The sequence below is a fragment of the Pelobates fuscus genome, chromosome 13 (assembly GCF_036172605.1).
Source record: "Pelobates fuscus isolate aPelFus1 chromosome 13, aPelFus1.pri, whole genome shotgun sequence".
NCBI lineage: Eukaryota > Metazoa > Chordata > Amphibia > Anura > Pelobatidae > Pelobates > Pelobates fuscus.
This window is the reverse complement of record NC_086329.1, coordinates 10,384,356-10,399,478: the sequence shown is the minus strand read 5'-3', so window position 1 is coordinate 10,399,478 and position 15,123 is coordinate 10,384,356. Positions and strand designations below refer to the sequence as shown.

The 15,123-nt window shown below is 38.9% G+C and overlaps 1 protein-coding gene across 7 annotated transcripts in view; it reads right to left on the bottom strand.

Annotated features, from left to right (window-relative positions):
* DAAM1 (dishevelled associated activator of morphogenesis 1) overlaps positions 1-15,123 on the bottom strand; it is a 121,495-nt gene that overhangs the window by 10,572 nt on the left and 95,800 nt on the right. For 5 of the 7 annotated variants that reach the window (XM_063440059.1, XM_063440060.1, XM_063440061.1 and 2 more), the window contains 11 exons: positions 13,755-14,051; positions 13,473-13,580; positions 12,394-12,423; positions 11,589-11,621; positions 10,976-11,079; positions 7,097-7,181; positions 6,027-6,133; positions 4,904-4,992; positions 4,012-4,180; positions 2,841-2,948; positions 1,292-1,352 (listed from right to left, as the gene is read on the bottom strand). In XM_063440059.1, coding sequence (XP_063296129.1) covers positions 1,292-1,352; positions 2,841-2,948; positions 4,012-4,180; positions 4,904-4,992; positions 6,027-6,133; positions 7,097-7,181; positions 10,976-11,079; positions 11,589-11,621; positions 12,394-12,423; positions 13,473-13,580; positions 13,755-14,051 — 1,191 coding nt within the window. The remainder of the gene's footprint in view (positions 1-1,291; positions 1,353-2,840; positions 2,949-4,011; positions 4,181-4,903; positions 4,993-6,026; positions 6,134-7,096; positions 7,182-10,975; positions 11,080-11,588; positions 11,622-12,393; positions 12,424-13,472; positions 13,581-13,754; positions 14,052-15,123) is intronic. The other 2 variants (XM_063440064.1, XM_063440065.1) reach the window with 2 other exon arrangements.

Below are 15,123 nucleotides of genomic sequence, written 5' to 3'. Positions count from 1 at the left end.
GTTATCTGTTTTCTTTGTATTATACTTTGTGTGTAAAATATGGGGGTATTTACACGTGCTCTTTTTTCACCTGCATCCATTGTCTGATTTATCTACTAAGCACCTTCTATACACAGAGCACTCTTTCTATATTGGTTAATGTTTACATTTTGTTCAAGAATTCCATCGGACACGTTATGCATTAGTGAATTTCACTGTGTGGCTATGTAGTAGCCCCTCTAAAAACACACTTGAATCCTAGGGGCTATTTTATAGCACATACAACAAAGGTACAGTCCAGGCTCCATAACTTAATTAACATTAAGTTGTTATGGTGTCCAAAGGTCCCTGGCGCTGGCTTACTTTTTAGGGTTCATAAAAATGGCTAGAAAAACGTGTTTCTCAAGCCGTTTTGCGAATGGGGAGTCATTGAGTCAGCTGACTGCTCTAAGCCAATTAGCGACTTCTCTGCCCAAAGCACTTCTAGGCTTCCATCTTCACACTTTCCTGAAAGAGAAGTTTGGGAGTGCCGAGGGAGCTGAAGAGGGAGACCTTGGTGGTTACACTATTCTGAACGATTTAAACCATAAAAGGGAAGCCAGCACCAGTGACCTTCTGGTACCATAACAACTAGATTTTGATTATGTTTTTATGGCACCCAGAGTGTGTCTTTAACAATCTCAAAACTAATATTGACTCAATCAAGAGTCGGTTAATAAAAATTCATTTTTACCTTTAATCATCAGTCCAAGAAAACAGTCCTTTTAATGATTGTTGCTTAGTGAAAAGGTCCCAATAATAGTTATAAGGAGTCTTGGAAGGACAACAATGTATTCCAAAGTTTTAAAACATGTTCTACAACCCACACTAGCTTACTAACCGATGAAAATATTAAACCATATGTACTGGTACATTCATCCCAGCTCGCAGTATACTGCACCACATACTTATACCAAAAAGTCCCCTTAGTTGGAGGTAGAAGTTCGTAAATGTTCCTTCTGTATGCAATAAAATAGCGTGTGTAGTTTAGGACCCGAGTTTCCTGTAAACCGCTTGGATCCCATTGAAATAATAATATCCGTCGACGTCTCGGCGCGCTCTGTATTGTCGGGTGACAAAGTTCACTTCAAAAGCTATCGGAGAGACGTCGAAGTCGACTGATATCGTTATTTCAATGGGATCCAAGCGGATTACAGGAAACTCGGGTCCTTAACTACACAAGCTATACAGAAGGAACTTTTATGAACTTCTACCTCCATCTACTATTAAGGATTGATATTTGGTCTTTACTGAACGAAGCTGGTGTACTTACACTCTCCACAGCCTTTAATCCAGTTCTAAGCGTGCTAATTTCTTTATCCAGTTCAGTCATACTGAGGGTAATAAGACAGCGTTAATGTACGTTGACCCACAAAGAACTCATGAAACTTAAGCAAAGCTTTCAGTTAACAGCTATTTAAAGAAACGGTCCAAGTGGTTATGGTTTCAGATGTGCCCTGGCACTGCTCATCTCCACTAACTCTGACAGAGAGCTGGAAGTGCATGTATCCTCCCCTGTACTAATCTCTGCGGTGCAGGGACAGTTTATTGCCCTCAGACAGAAAATCTCTGGCTCTGTGTTGGAAGTAGTGGAGGCGGGCAGTGACACTTTGCCAATCCTAGGTAAGAAGTTAAACTGTTTTCGTACTGTTAGACTACGTAACATGGGAGTTGGGAGTTGCCCAGACACTGGTAAATATACCCACTACTGTGCACTGTAGTGGTTATGGTATATGGAGTGTTCCTTTAACATGCCTCCCAACATTTCAAATAGACAAAAAAAAAAAAAAAAAAAAACCTTAATATTAGTTGAAAGACACATTACTGGGAGTATTATTGCTGTGGAGCTCTGTTATACACTCAGACACATTACTGGGAGTATTATTGCTGTGTGGCTCTGTTATACACTCAGACACATTACTGGGAGTATTATTGCTGTGTGGCTCTGTTATACACTCAGACACATTACTGGGAGTATTATTGCTGTGGAGCTCTGTTATACACTCAGACACATTACTGGGAGTATTATTGCTGTGGAGCTCTGTTATACACCCAGACACATTACTGGGAGTATTATTGCTGTGGAGCTCTGTTATACACTCAGACACATTACTGGGAGTATTATTGCTGTGGAGCTCTGTTATACACTCAGACACATTACTGGGAGTATTATTGCTGTGGAGCTCTGTTATACACTCAGACACATTACTGGGAGTATTATTGCTGTGGAGCTCTGTTATACAGACACACATTACTGGGAGTATTATTACTGTGGAGCTCTGTTATACACAGACATTACTGGGAGCTCTGTTATACAGACACACATTACTGGGAGTATTATTGCTGTGGAGCTCTGTTATACACTCAGACACATTACTGGGAGTATTATTGCTGTGGAGCTCTGTTATACACTCAGACACATTACTGGGAGTATTATTGCTGTGGAGCTCTGTTATACACTCAGACACATTACTAGGAGTATTATTACTGTGGAGCTCTGTTATACACTCAGACACATTACTGGGAGTATTATTGCTGTGGAGCTCTGTTATATACTCAGACACATTACTGGGAGTATTATTGCTGTGGAGCTCTGTTATACAGACACACATTACTGGGAGTATTATTACTGTGGAGCTCTGTTATACACAGACATTACTGGGAGTATTATTGCTGTGGAGCTCTGTTATACATTCACACACCAACAATATAGAGCTCCTCCAAAATAGGGACACTTGGGAGGTATGCTTTAAGTAGAAAACAGAACTTCCAAGGTGTGTTATTTTAGTTTTATGGATATAATCAGATTATTTAAAACTTACTTTACTTTTGCGGCTTCAGGGATGCTTTTCAACTCTTCATGCAAATTTAAGATTTTCGGATACTTCTTCTCAACAACCGTTATGAGATAGTGCAACAGGGTGATGTTTCTATAAAGGAAGCCGTATAGATCAGTGTTACCAGAGTGAATGATATTGATATCTTAGGAATCAACGGCTGCAGATTGATAGAATGATTGTGTTTGCATGGCGGTATCTCTGGTTAATGTCCACACTCAGGGTGTAGTAGTCCACCAACGTTACACTGGTATTTTTACATCATGATAACACTGATATCAAGGGACAATTTATTAGAAAAGAAAATCCATAGATTCTCTTCCTGCAGTTTTTCCAAGATGCAACCCGAGTAGCGGGTCAGGTGGGGTTTGTACTCTTATAGCAGTATGATCGTATACAATCCAGGTCTACACACAGAGCGAGAGATCGATGCCTCTGGCATCATTCATAACTTACAATGTGTGATAACGCAGCACAAAAAATAGACCAGGAATCTTGAAGGAAATTAATGGATATCGTAGACAATATTCTGTAAGCAATAACCCCGCTAACGTTTACGGAGAGGAATTCTATCGTTATATTTTGCTTGGAAAGGCATCCGAGCAGCATTTGCTGTGTTAGCAGTCTGATCACGCACACAGACTCCCATTAACCAGATATACACTTGGATCCTCACATAGTGCAGCGTCTAGTGGGAGTGTAACGCCCTAAGTAAAATGCGTGACATCTACAGGGATCACTAACATATGGTAAAAATTACAAGCAGGAATGAAGAATCGTGAGAATTGTCCTCAGAGTTCTATAAACCAGAGTAAACGCCTCTCTCTCACAACCTGGGATCAGGTTGTGAGAATTTGTGGTCAAAGTTCCCGATCTGGAACAACTCTCTGTCCTCTAAGTTTCCACTTCAGATATTATGGAATTCACATTGAAATCTAATTTTAGTAAATAACCCTCTAAATGTGTTGACTTGTAATGAGCTGCTTAGGCATTTCCTTACTTAAAACAACAGGGATTTAATTGGCAAATTTCCACAATCCCTTCTCCAGAGGAGCAGAGAGTTTAGGCTGATTTAACTTCTGGTTTAGCACCAATCCCCTCTGTATAAAGGTCAGCAATCAGAAGATGCCCCTTGTTACATCACTTAATGACTTACTTGTCAATGCTGGATTTCGTGTCTGCAATCTTGTTTAAGCTGGAGATTTTAAACCCATAGGCATTCCCTCTCTGGCCTTTGTTCATGTAGTTTCCAAAGGCAAGGACCACCTCTAAGAATTGTTTTAGGCTCTTACTGTGCAGAACTTCCTTTGAGGCCGAACGAATTGCTGTTTAAAACAAAAAGCACATGGCTTATGTCAGTACCCCAGCCAGACAATCACACAGACTTCACATGATTTCAACGAGATAACATGTCAGTCTTTGCTTCTTTTTTTTTTTTGGTACAGTTAAGATTCTAGGAGTACGTGGCCCACTCCCCTGGTAATGGGGCAAACCGTTTACTACTGGTTTGCCCTCTTACCTGGGTCTCTGAAGGACCTCTCCTCAGTGACACGGTGCTGCAGAAGCCAATACGTTAGTCACCCAATGAATGGCATTAGCCAGCGGGTTAAACTCTGCATGTGCAACGTTCACAGTGAAAGGCTGCAGATACAGGCTCCAGGTACCATAACCACTTCAAATAACTAAAGTGGTCATAGTGCTCTAGTAACCCTTTAAAATTTGACAATGTACTTTATCACGGCAAATAGCAAAGCAATGCATTGAAACACTCTGGATCATTTGTAACGGTAACATCTATCTAGAATAGTCTTCCTGTATGTGTGGCATGGGCACCGACCCCTAATGCCAAGTGTCACGCTCGTATTGCAATATTTGTGGACATTTCTTATAAAATGCTGTCATGCATGTTGGTTTTATAGCTTAGTAATTTGTTCTATGTTCAGGGGTTACAGAGAATATGATACATCCTGCCCAAGGGTTTATAATGCAATGTTTGATTAGATAGACACATTCTACCTCTTCTCTAGAATCCAATTTTAGAACTTTACCTTCCACCTTTGGTTTTACTTCGGCAACTCTTTCAGCAAACTTCTTTTTGAAGTATAGAGACTGCAACCTCTGCTGATAATGATTAATCCTAAAAAATACAAATGGTAAAGTCATTGCTTAGTACAGTGCATCCCAGCGGTCTGGGAGAGAATCGACTTCTTTCCACAATCATAGTCTATTTACCGGAGAGAAAGGCAGGCATACCTTCGAACTTTGTTTTACTTAAGGGGTTCCTCTGAACACCATAACCACTTCAACGGTTTGACGTGGTTATGGTGCCTGGATTCTGTAAGTGCAGCTTTCACTATGACATGCTGCACATACAGAGTTTGACCCCTTGGCTGCTGGTGGTCAAACTCCATCTCTGGCAACGTCATAGGGGGCAGTCTTAGATACCCAGGAACAAGAGTTCTGGGCTGCTAATGTCAATTCTGTGCAAATGCCTTTCATTCATTGGCTGAGAGCAGTTAGCTGATACTTTCAGCCAACGAATGACGACTGAATCTGTTTCTGGAAGTGCGTCATCAAGAACGTGAAATAGGCTCGGGACCCAGATAAGAGGGCAAAATGTTACTAAGTGGTTTGTTCCTTAATCTGGGATACAGGCCAGAGTACTTCTGGCACCATAACCACTACAACGGGCTGACAGTAATCCTAACTTGAAAGTTATTGACTATTCTTTAAAGGCACATTTAAGGACGGCATTCAGCTTATTACAACTATGAAGTCAATGTGTTCATTAAACAATTACAAATAGAAATAAATTAAAGTAAGAATCGTGAGAGAACTACACAGGTCAGTTTAGATCTAAATTTGCTTTTAAAATACTTTAAGCACTATAACTACTTCATTGAAGGAGTGGAGACCTGATGAGAACCATTTTCAGATTCGAAATCTTGTGATATTGTTATAAGGTCCCTACTATCGTTCAATGTTGCAGGCCGCTATTTTCTGTATTTTACATCGGGATAACAAGTCAGTCTCTCAGTTGGTGAAAGTGTAAAGGATCATGGGTGCTGTATATCCACAGTCTAACCTATTGAAATGATGTAACTGATTAGACCTCAGACCTACATCAATCAAACGAGCAAAGCAGTAGGAAAACGCTCTAGTATTTGATACCTGCTCATCTCGAACAGAAATCGGTCTGCTTTGGCCATGCGATCTAGCGCATGTTTGTGCTCTTCCAGCAAATCGATGTCACTCTTTTCTGGAATAAACTTCAACAGCTGCAGAAAGAAGATTAAATTCCAAGTCAATAATTATTGGCAACATTTCAGAGTACTGAAAAAAATGAAATCAGAATATTTCATTTATAGAGGCTGCATGGTATTTGTTTCATTTAAGAGGAACAAGAATGGATGTCATTTCTCTCTCTCAAAGTTTAGTATTACCCTATAATACCCCCAGGAGGCGCTGTTGCACAAAACATGTAACACGCTACCTTGAACTGGCTTTACATCACGTTTGTCATTATTGTGTTGAATTGATTTTGGAACATAATCACCTGCAACAAAATGCACCACTGAAAGCACTCGGTACCTGGTCACATTCCCCACCAGGCAATTTTGCTGTGGTTTCAATCTACACTTTTGACGAGTTACTAGCTCTTTAAGGCTTTGTAAAGGCCCAATAACTTCCATATTTTACTGATCTGGTTATTTGGCGGCACCTTCAATTTTGAGAGAAATAGTTTGGGCTTGTTGGGATATATATAATTTTTTTTTTTCCTTTCAATTTTAAACCTAATCATACATTATGGAATTGAGAATATTATAACGCCGACTTACAACCATCAAAAAACTACAGTAGTCAGACGTAAAAATTATCTCATCAGGTAGGAATCTTGTTCCTATATAGAGTTTAATCTGGAATGCCATATCTATGAATTAAACTAAAGCCGGCGTGGCGTATAGATTTTCAGTAACGCGTATCCTCCATGAGTCATTTATAAGAATTATTAGATCATTGTGATTGTTGTGATAATTCTCTCCGTATAATCTAGACCTCAATTGTGCTATAACAGAACACTAATTATTTAATTTACAGAATTAGCTCTGCCCAGTCAGTCAACACGCACAGACCAAGAGACACCATGCCTGTTACATGTTTGGCGGTAACATTAGCTCTTTTGACCCTAGATTGGAGAGGAGGGTAGGGACAATCAGACTATGTGTGTAATAGATCCTCACCTGTTCCAACATGTCCTTTGGAAGATCTTCCTGCTCGTCCATTGTTAAGATCGCACGCTTAATTTCATCATTTGACAGCTTGAGTCTGAAAGATTCGATACATGACAGGTCAAGGATTAATAATGGGGTCAGAGCCAAGAGGTCGAGAGACAGGTGATGATTGAAAACATTATGCTGTCAGAATTAAATGTGATCTCCAGGCTGTAGGAGCTACTCGAACTAGTCACCTCTGCCAGCTGTTAAACGGCAAATCCCATCAATTGGCAATGTACTAATGTTGGCTACAATCCCCTTTCCAAGTGTCTTTCGAAAGCAAGTTTGGTATGGTGTACCGATTGTTTAAATTAGACTGCAGCACAATATCATTTTATTGGAGATAACTCTATGGCAAGCTATATATTAATAGACTTTACATCATTTCACAAAATCCTAGTTCAGCAATCTGTTTAAAATAATTTTTTTTTTTTTAAAAATACACAAAGTTATTCAACAGTAACATTATCAACATAATCATTGTAAATTATTTTAATAGAAAATTATCATAATCGTAAAGCAAAATATCAGGATTATCAGATCCACAGAACCAAATTAAGGCTAAATACACTGATTTTGCATTAAAACAGGTACAATTAAAAAACAAAAAGAAAGAAGCAATGTACGGTAATATTAAGAGTTGGGCTGTGGGAAGATTGCTAGTCACAAAGCACGCAGTCTATAATCGCATATCTGCAAGTCTGTGCTGCACCTCTTCCATCGCACAGACATAAACCCTCGCAGGAATGTTAACACACCGTGATACACGTACAGACACGCTCAAAGTATATCGACTGAAACAGAGGATTCCTAGAAGTTGGACATTTGTATTAACCCACAATTAGCTGTTGTGGTGTTTGAGGGAAAGGACTTTGTTTCAAAATCTCCCATAACAGGAGTTCTCAAGGATGGACTAAATGTAGATCCGAAGTTGTTGTACAACTCCCATCATCCTGTGCTAGACGTAAGGTGGGGTATCTACCATTTGGACATCTCTTATGAGATAAGTACATAACATGTGTTGAAGTGTATCCAAATTTACGCTGATAAACCACGTCTGTATTAACTCAAATAACAAACATTACTGGCACAGGAACAATTACACACACTGCGTTCGAACAATCTCCAGTGATGTGTTGTATAATTATTCCAGATAAATACTTGTGTTTAGTTAAGCAAATAAGGTTAAATGCCAAAGAACATACGTCTGTCTGTGTGAAATGCGGAGTCTGGTTTCATTATTTTATTTCACATTGAATAGCATGCATAACTATACACATGTGTAACAAAGAATTAATAAACTTCTTGGCTGTCAAACAAGACAATATAAGTATTACGTTACGTATTTAGAAACCAGACTTGGAAGAAAACTGTGTATGCAGTTAGACCGAAACACATTTATTTTCCTTAAAGGGCTTTAACTTGTTAACAGGACTGTACAAAGGGACAAGACATCACCCGGGGGGGGTAGCCTTTAGTGGTGTTACCCCATGGCTTACCCCACGGCTTCCCAAAACCAGTCCTCCAGCTCCAGGACCACCAACAGTCCAGTTTTTAACTCACATGCAGAGAGAACTTGCATTTGGGAACTGGACTGTCCTTTTTAAGTGTTCAGTCTAATATACAAATGGTTTAGGTTCTCTTTGTAATTGTACAAATGAGCTAAAACAACCTGTAGACCTGAGGAGTGACTAACCACAAGCTGATTCAATGCTTTCCCATGTTCTCTTGGTCTGTTTTGATTAATTTTCAGTTGCTCCCATGGCAATTAGTGTAGAGAAGATATAGGGTTGGTGCCTTACAGTAAAATATAGAACTGCATGTTTTTTTTTTTTATTATATTCTACTCTGTATTACCATAAACCTTTAATGTTGAAATAAACCCTTTAAGGATAAAGGCAATTGTCCAAATTCTGAGACATAACCTAGATTTTTCGCTATGTTTATTCCCCTGTGATATCAAAGGGTTACTCCAACCACCATGACCACTTCAGTGATTTAAAGTTGTCATGGTGGTAGGAGTCTGGATGTGCATGTGCTTGAAACATTGCACATTTAGAGGAATTTGCACTATGTGGCGGGGACCAGCTGCAGCCCTGGCATGTTAGCAATAGATACATGGATATTCTCCCCTTGCAGGCAGAGCTCACTTCTACCTCCCAGTGTACACTCCCTCCATTACAGCCAGCGAGAGGGGAAGATTCCTCCAGCCTTCCCTTTGTGCTGTTGCTGGATTCCAGGTAATAAAACACCATTTTTTTTTATAATTTTAGCAAGGGGACTCTCCAGAAATTACCAGTAGGGCTTTTTGAGGTAATACAACCTCAAGTTTATAAAGGGTTACACTTTAAGTGCCCTCATACCCAATATATATACCCAATGCAACATTAAGCATGAATAAAATGTTAAATATGAGCAAAAACTATTATAAAGTGAAAATGTGCAAAATCCGGTGTAACTAAAAATAACTCAAAACAGATTAATTTGTCAGTCATGACTGTTAAACGCCTCATGTCTTGGATCTAATTTAATTTTTAGTAGTTGATGCTAACCTTATACCAATCCTACCACAATGTATACCTACCCTAATCGTACCCTTACACTATCCCTAACCCTAAAAACACATTAACCCTTATCTTACACGAACCCCAAAGAAACCCTCTGCTAATAACTTTAATATCAGAAAATGGGTTTTCTAGTTAATCAGTAGTTCATGGTCTGTGACGGCCGTCAACTGGCTGTTTTTAGAATAAATGCACTCTAATTATAAGTGGAGGCTGCTTTACAATTGGCTTGGGGACAGCCAGGGTCAATTCAGACCCCGTGGGATCTCCGTGAAGTCGCCTGCAGCCCAGCACAATCGCTCAGCCATGGTTTTATAAATTGATTTAAAGTCACCCCGGGACACTAAAATTGGCCCCACAGTCAGAGGGGAGCCCCATGTATTCATCTATACATGGGGCTCCCTGGTGTGAGCAGGGATTTAACCCTGCACATACCATATCTGCAGAGCGTTCCATGCCATCCTACAGGCGTTAAACCCACTCTGTGTAGATCGGCATTGAACATCGGGAAGGGTTTAAGAAAGAAGTGTTGTGGGCTGTGGAAACGTGCTAATTGGGTCTAAATTGAGATGCTTGTAGTTGCCCCTCAGACTAAAAGTAGCCAGTCCTCTCCTCTTAAAGAAAACAGATTTCACCTAAAGCAGAATAAAGGGTTCTTTACAAAAGAACGGTACATATGTGACATTTTATGGCTTAAGTTTTTCTTGTTTATTTTTCATATCTAAAGAATTTGAGAAAACATTTATTTTTAAACCATTACAATTAAAATGGAATAGTTCATAAATAACCGCTTACTGGGAAATCTGGCATATTGGAGTAAAGAATATCTTTTCTCATTTCTCAACAGAATTGAACAAAATCGTTCCTATGGAGTCCAATCAGCTGCTGATAAAATTCTGGATGACATCGCAGGGTGAGCTACCCACCATAATCTGAATAAAATGACCAAGGACAAACCTACAGAATCGGGAGATTCCCTGCAGTAACAGTAAACTGTACAAGCTGGGTCCATCCAACCAATAGAATATAAAAGAACAGGAAGAGATCCGTCACTCCTCCGAGCAAATTAAAGTCCCACTTTTTTGTCATTTTAACATAAATGAAGAGAGAAGTTATGTTGTGGAGCGCTAGCAATTAGCTTTCTTCCTTGGCATTTTACATTAACCTGGACTAAAAAAAAATAATATACCAACAACAAAAGCCAGATTCGCCTATCCCAAAGGGTGGTAACAGATACTGTGGTTGGAGTGAATTATAAATACTACTTTGTAATAATTCCTACCTTGACAGGAGAATGTTACAGTTTTGGGCTCTCCTTCCATCGATCACAGATAGTTCCTTTACCTTCTTTGATCCAAGTGTGTCTTCATTGGTTTCTGTTTCTTTCTATAAGAAAATAAAAGATGTTATTTAACAACAGGAAAACCCCTGACTGTTAAAGGACCAGTACAGCTATAAGTAAAATATAGCAGCTTTGTTATGAATAAACTAACTCAAATCCTGGAGTAAATTTACTTTTATCAGTTAACTAGCTAGATTTAGAGTACACCTGGATTTACAATGCCATGCATTTTTACAGCTTTAGTTGATCTACATTAACCTTAGCTGATCTCTTCTAGCAGAGAACAAGCCGTTACTGTTCCTTTAATTTATTTTTACCAAACAGAAAACTTGTTAGAACCTTCAGCAATGTCAATCTGTTTAATACGCACACAACTCTAATATTTTCGAAATAAAAAAACCACACCTGTTAATGACTCACACTTCAAAAAGTGCAGCATGTAAGTCGCACAATGTTTTGCTCAATCAATAGTGAATAAAATTAATATACATGCATTATACGAGAAGCCTTTGTTATAAAATACAAAACAAAATGCAAACAGCTAATACAATACCGGAACATTTAATGTGTCTCTTCTTGAGAGCACCTGTGTATTTAAAATAAACAAACATGCTTAACGGGCTGTTACTACATCCACGCAAAAGGCTGCTAGACCTCCATCAGATACAACCAAGAGTTAATAATAATTCCAGTAATAGACCAGGCAGGCCCCTAAACAGGGTGAATGCATTACAGTGCAGGGTACCTTCACAATGTCCCCAACAAGATAAATATCTTCTGGTGGAATATGCTTTGCAGTTGGAGAACTGATGCATTATGACTGCCCTACAAAGCACTATACCAGGTGTGTCCTGTGTATTAGTTTACCAGGTGCTGTTAGACAATATTTTCTAAAACTCCCAAAAAAGTTTCCTAACAATACCTGGAGGAATAATGATTTACACCAGTGGATAACACAATAATAATGAAAAAAAAATAATTAGTATGGACTTTTACATATCATGTGCATTACACGGCCACCAGGATTAAAAAGAAACATGATTGTAACACTGGGCAGTTAGGAAACATGCACTGAAATTAAAAATGCCCATTAATTCCTTAGGGCATGTACAGCACAGGGGTGACCAGTAGGACACGTCCAAGAGTTTTTAGACCCCAACCACTATGTGTCTAGCAAAGCATCATGGGAGAGCTGGTATATTGTGCAAGTTACTCATTTTAACCCCGCCAATTAAACATGGAGAGTGGTGCTCTAAGAGTAGATCCCTGATAAAACGACCATTTGTTCTTTGGAACAGGTTTGGCTATTTCAATAAATGTTAGTACTGCTGTAGAAGTAAAAGCGGCAGCTCACTCACCTGTTTGATCCCGTTGTTCATGAAGAAATCCTGTAGCCGTATCGCAAGCATGGTAAAGGGCAATCATTGCGTGCAATTCAGCGGTCGCAGCAAATAAGAAGAGAATAGAGAGTAGCCAAAGCAAAGTCAGCAAGATATAATCAAGTACGTTTTGCAGCGGCAAAGAATTCAGATTTAAAAATAAAATGAATAGGTGCTTGGTGAAATCACTTGTGATAAAGCTGAATTGCGAAAGCATGCACAATTAAAGAGACTCTACAACGGTTTTATGTAAAACTCATGCAGGTGACATTAGATTATGCAGTATTGACCAATTTCTTTAAAACTAGCCGATCATAGAGCCTGTAGTGTGCTCTAGAGCTGTGCTTTTAATAAAGACGTGCAACAGAAATTTGCAATAAGCTTCTCCAGTTAAAGAGACATCCAGTAGATACACAGTAATGAATATGTACCAAAAACATTAATCATTGCCAGACTTCACTAAACAGTCGGAACATGAGATTGCAGTCCCGCTTTATTGTATGTTATATTGACTCGAGACTTGAATTCAAAAGAAATTTCCTTCTAGATTATCTGTTTGGTGAATTCTAACCACTATGGTTTAACCTATGGCTTTCCAAGGGAGGTGATCAGCGACTCAAATCTTACTCACATTACCATACGTTGCCTATAACAGACTATAAATTATCATGGACTGTATCTCCTGCAAAACACGTTCTACATAAGTTTTATAAAACTTGGTTCTAGTGTTGAAGATTTACCAAAAATTTCTATTTCCTGGTTAAATTCCATAATTTGTATTAATATAATATATATTTCCATAAAACTATATATTCACGATATTCGATTGATCAATTTCAGAAAAAAAGGAAATCTACAATAATTTCACCAGAATAAACCACAGAGCTCTATCACCAGCGTGGTCTGATTATAGCTGGCTCTTAATGAATGGAAGCTTTTACAAACTCTGTATTTCAACTATAGAAAAATCGCTCTCTGGCTAAAAAAATTACATAAATACTTCTACAGGTGTGATTGTCTTTATAAAAACCATACAGTAAGTTAGACGGGGACATTACCTGCTGTCTTTGGTAAGCTGAGAATGTGCGTTCTATATCATCTAGATCCAGGATCTTGAACACCTTGGTATCATCAATATCAACCCACAAGGTACCGCTCAGCTTGTTCTAGAGTAAAACCCACATATTAAGGTTTGCCAGACATAACACGTTATATCTTTAGATGGTCAGTTACAATATCAGCAGCACATTCATGAAACATTCCAAAAACCAACCCTATAAAGAATTATAACTTTTTTTTTTTTGCTGTTACACGCACAAACACACGCACGCATTACTTACCTCTGGTAATTTAGACCAGTTGAAAGACTTGAGTGGATTTGTTGGTTGTGGGATATTCTTCTTTTTAAGTGATGGCCCCAGAGGGGCTCCCAGAGGTGCTGCCAAACCCCCTAAAGGTGGAGGGCCGGGAGGAAAAGGTAGACCTCCTGGGGGAGGTGGAGGAGGTGGTGGGGCCATTCCACCTGGTAAAGGCGGTGGTGGTGGAGGTGGCATGAAATTCCCAGGAGGAAAAGGCACAGGGCCACCAGGCATGGGAGGAGGAGGAGGTCCGCTAGGTACAGTAGCAGAGATAGCCCTCTGTAATACAGTCAAACAGAAAAGGAGATTTACTTAAGAGCCAAACAATGCAATGTATCAGCCATTCTACCAGAGAATGTTGCAGCTGAAGCCAAATATTGACAGACATTCATTGCAAGTACAGGATATTGGTTTCAATCAATAAATATTTTGATTTATCAGATGATTTTTGCACTGCATAAATATTAACAACTATTCGGCCCTTAGTGAATTCCATATGCCTGGGGTTGGTGCATGTGATAGAAAAATATAAGTAAATACCTGTAAACCTACTTTATAATAACCAAGATAAAGTTAAACAGTTTTATTTAAACAATTGCCATCCTGTTACATGTTACAGGCAGCAATTTTGTTGAATAAAAAGGATTTTGTAGTAATTCTGACACAGTTTGCCAGTAATGGCCAATAAAAAGGTCGTCTTGAGAGCTTATCATTTTGTGTGTTGACTTTCAGCGGTGATCACTACTTTCCATTTTCCAAGTGATGCAAACAGAAATCTATAAACCTGTTGTCCACACACATCAAGCCACAGGCACGCAGTGTGCCTCAGAAATCATGTGCTCGATGGCAGTTTATTTGCTTAAGCAAATCCTCAGCCATGCCACAAATTTATATTCGCATTTTCAAGGTATATTAACAGTAAATAACTCACAGCTATCCAAAGTAAGTTTTACATTATTTCATCTTAAAATATAAGGCAAAATGTAGAAACAGAACTTATAATGCTATTAACCCCTTAAGGACACATGACATGTGTGACACGTCATGATTCCCTTTTATTCCAGAAGTTTGGTCCTTAAGGGGTTAAAGGAAGGTTAAAGGATCTTAACATGTATAGCTTGGAGGAAAGACGAGACAGGGGTGATATGATAGAAACATTTAAATACATAAAGGGAATCAACACAGTAAAGGAGGAGACTATATTTAAAAGAAGAAAAACTACCATAACAAGAGGACATAGTCCTAAATTAGAGGGACAAAGGTTTAAAAATAATATCAGGAAGTATTACTTTACTGAGAGGGTAGTGGATGCGTGGAATAGCCTTCCAGCTGAAGTGGTAGAGGTTAACAC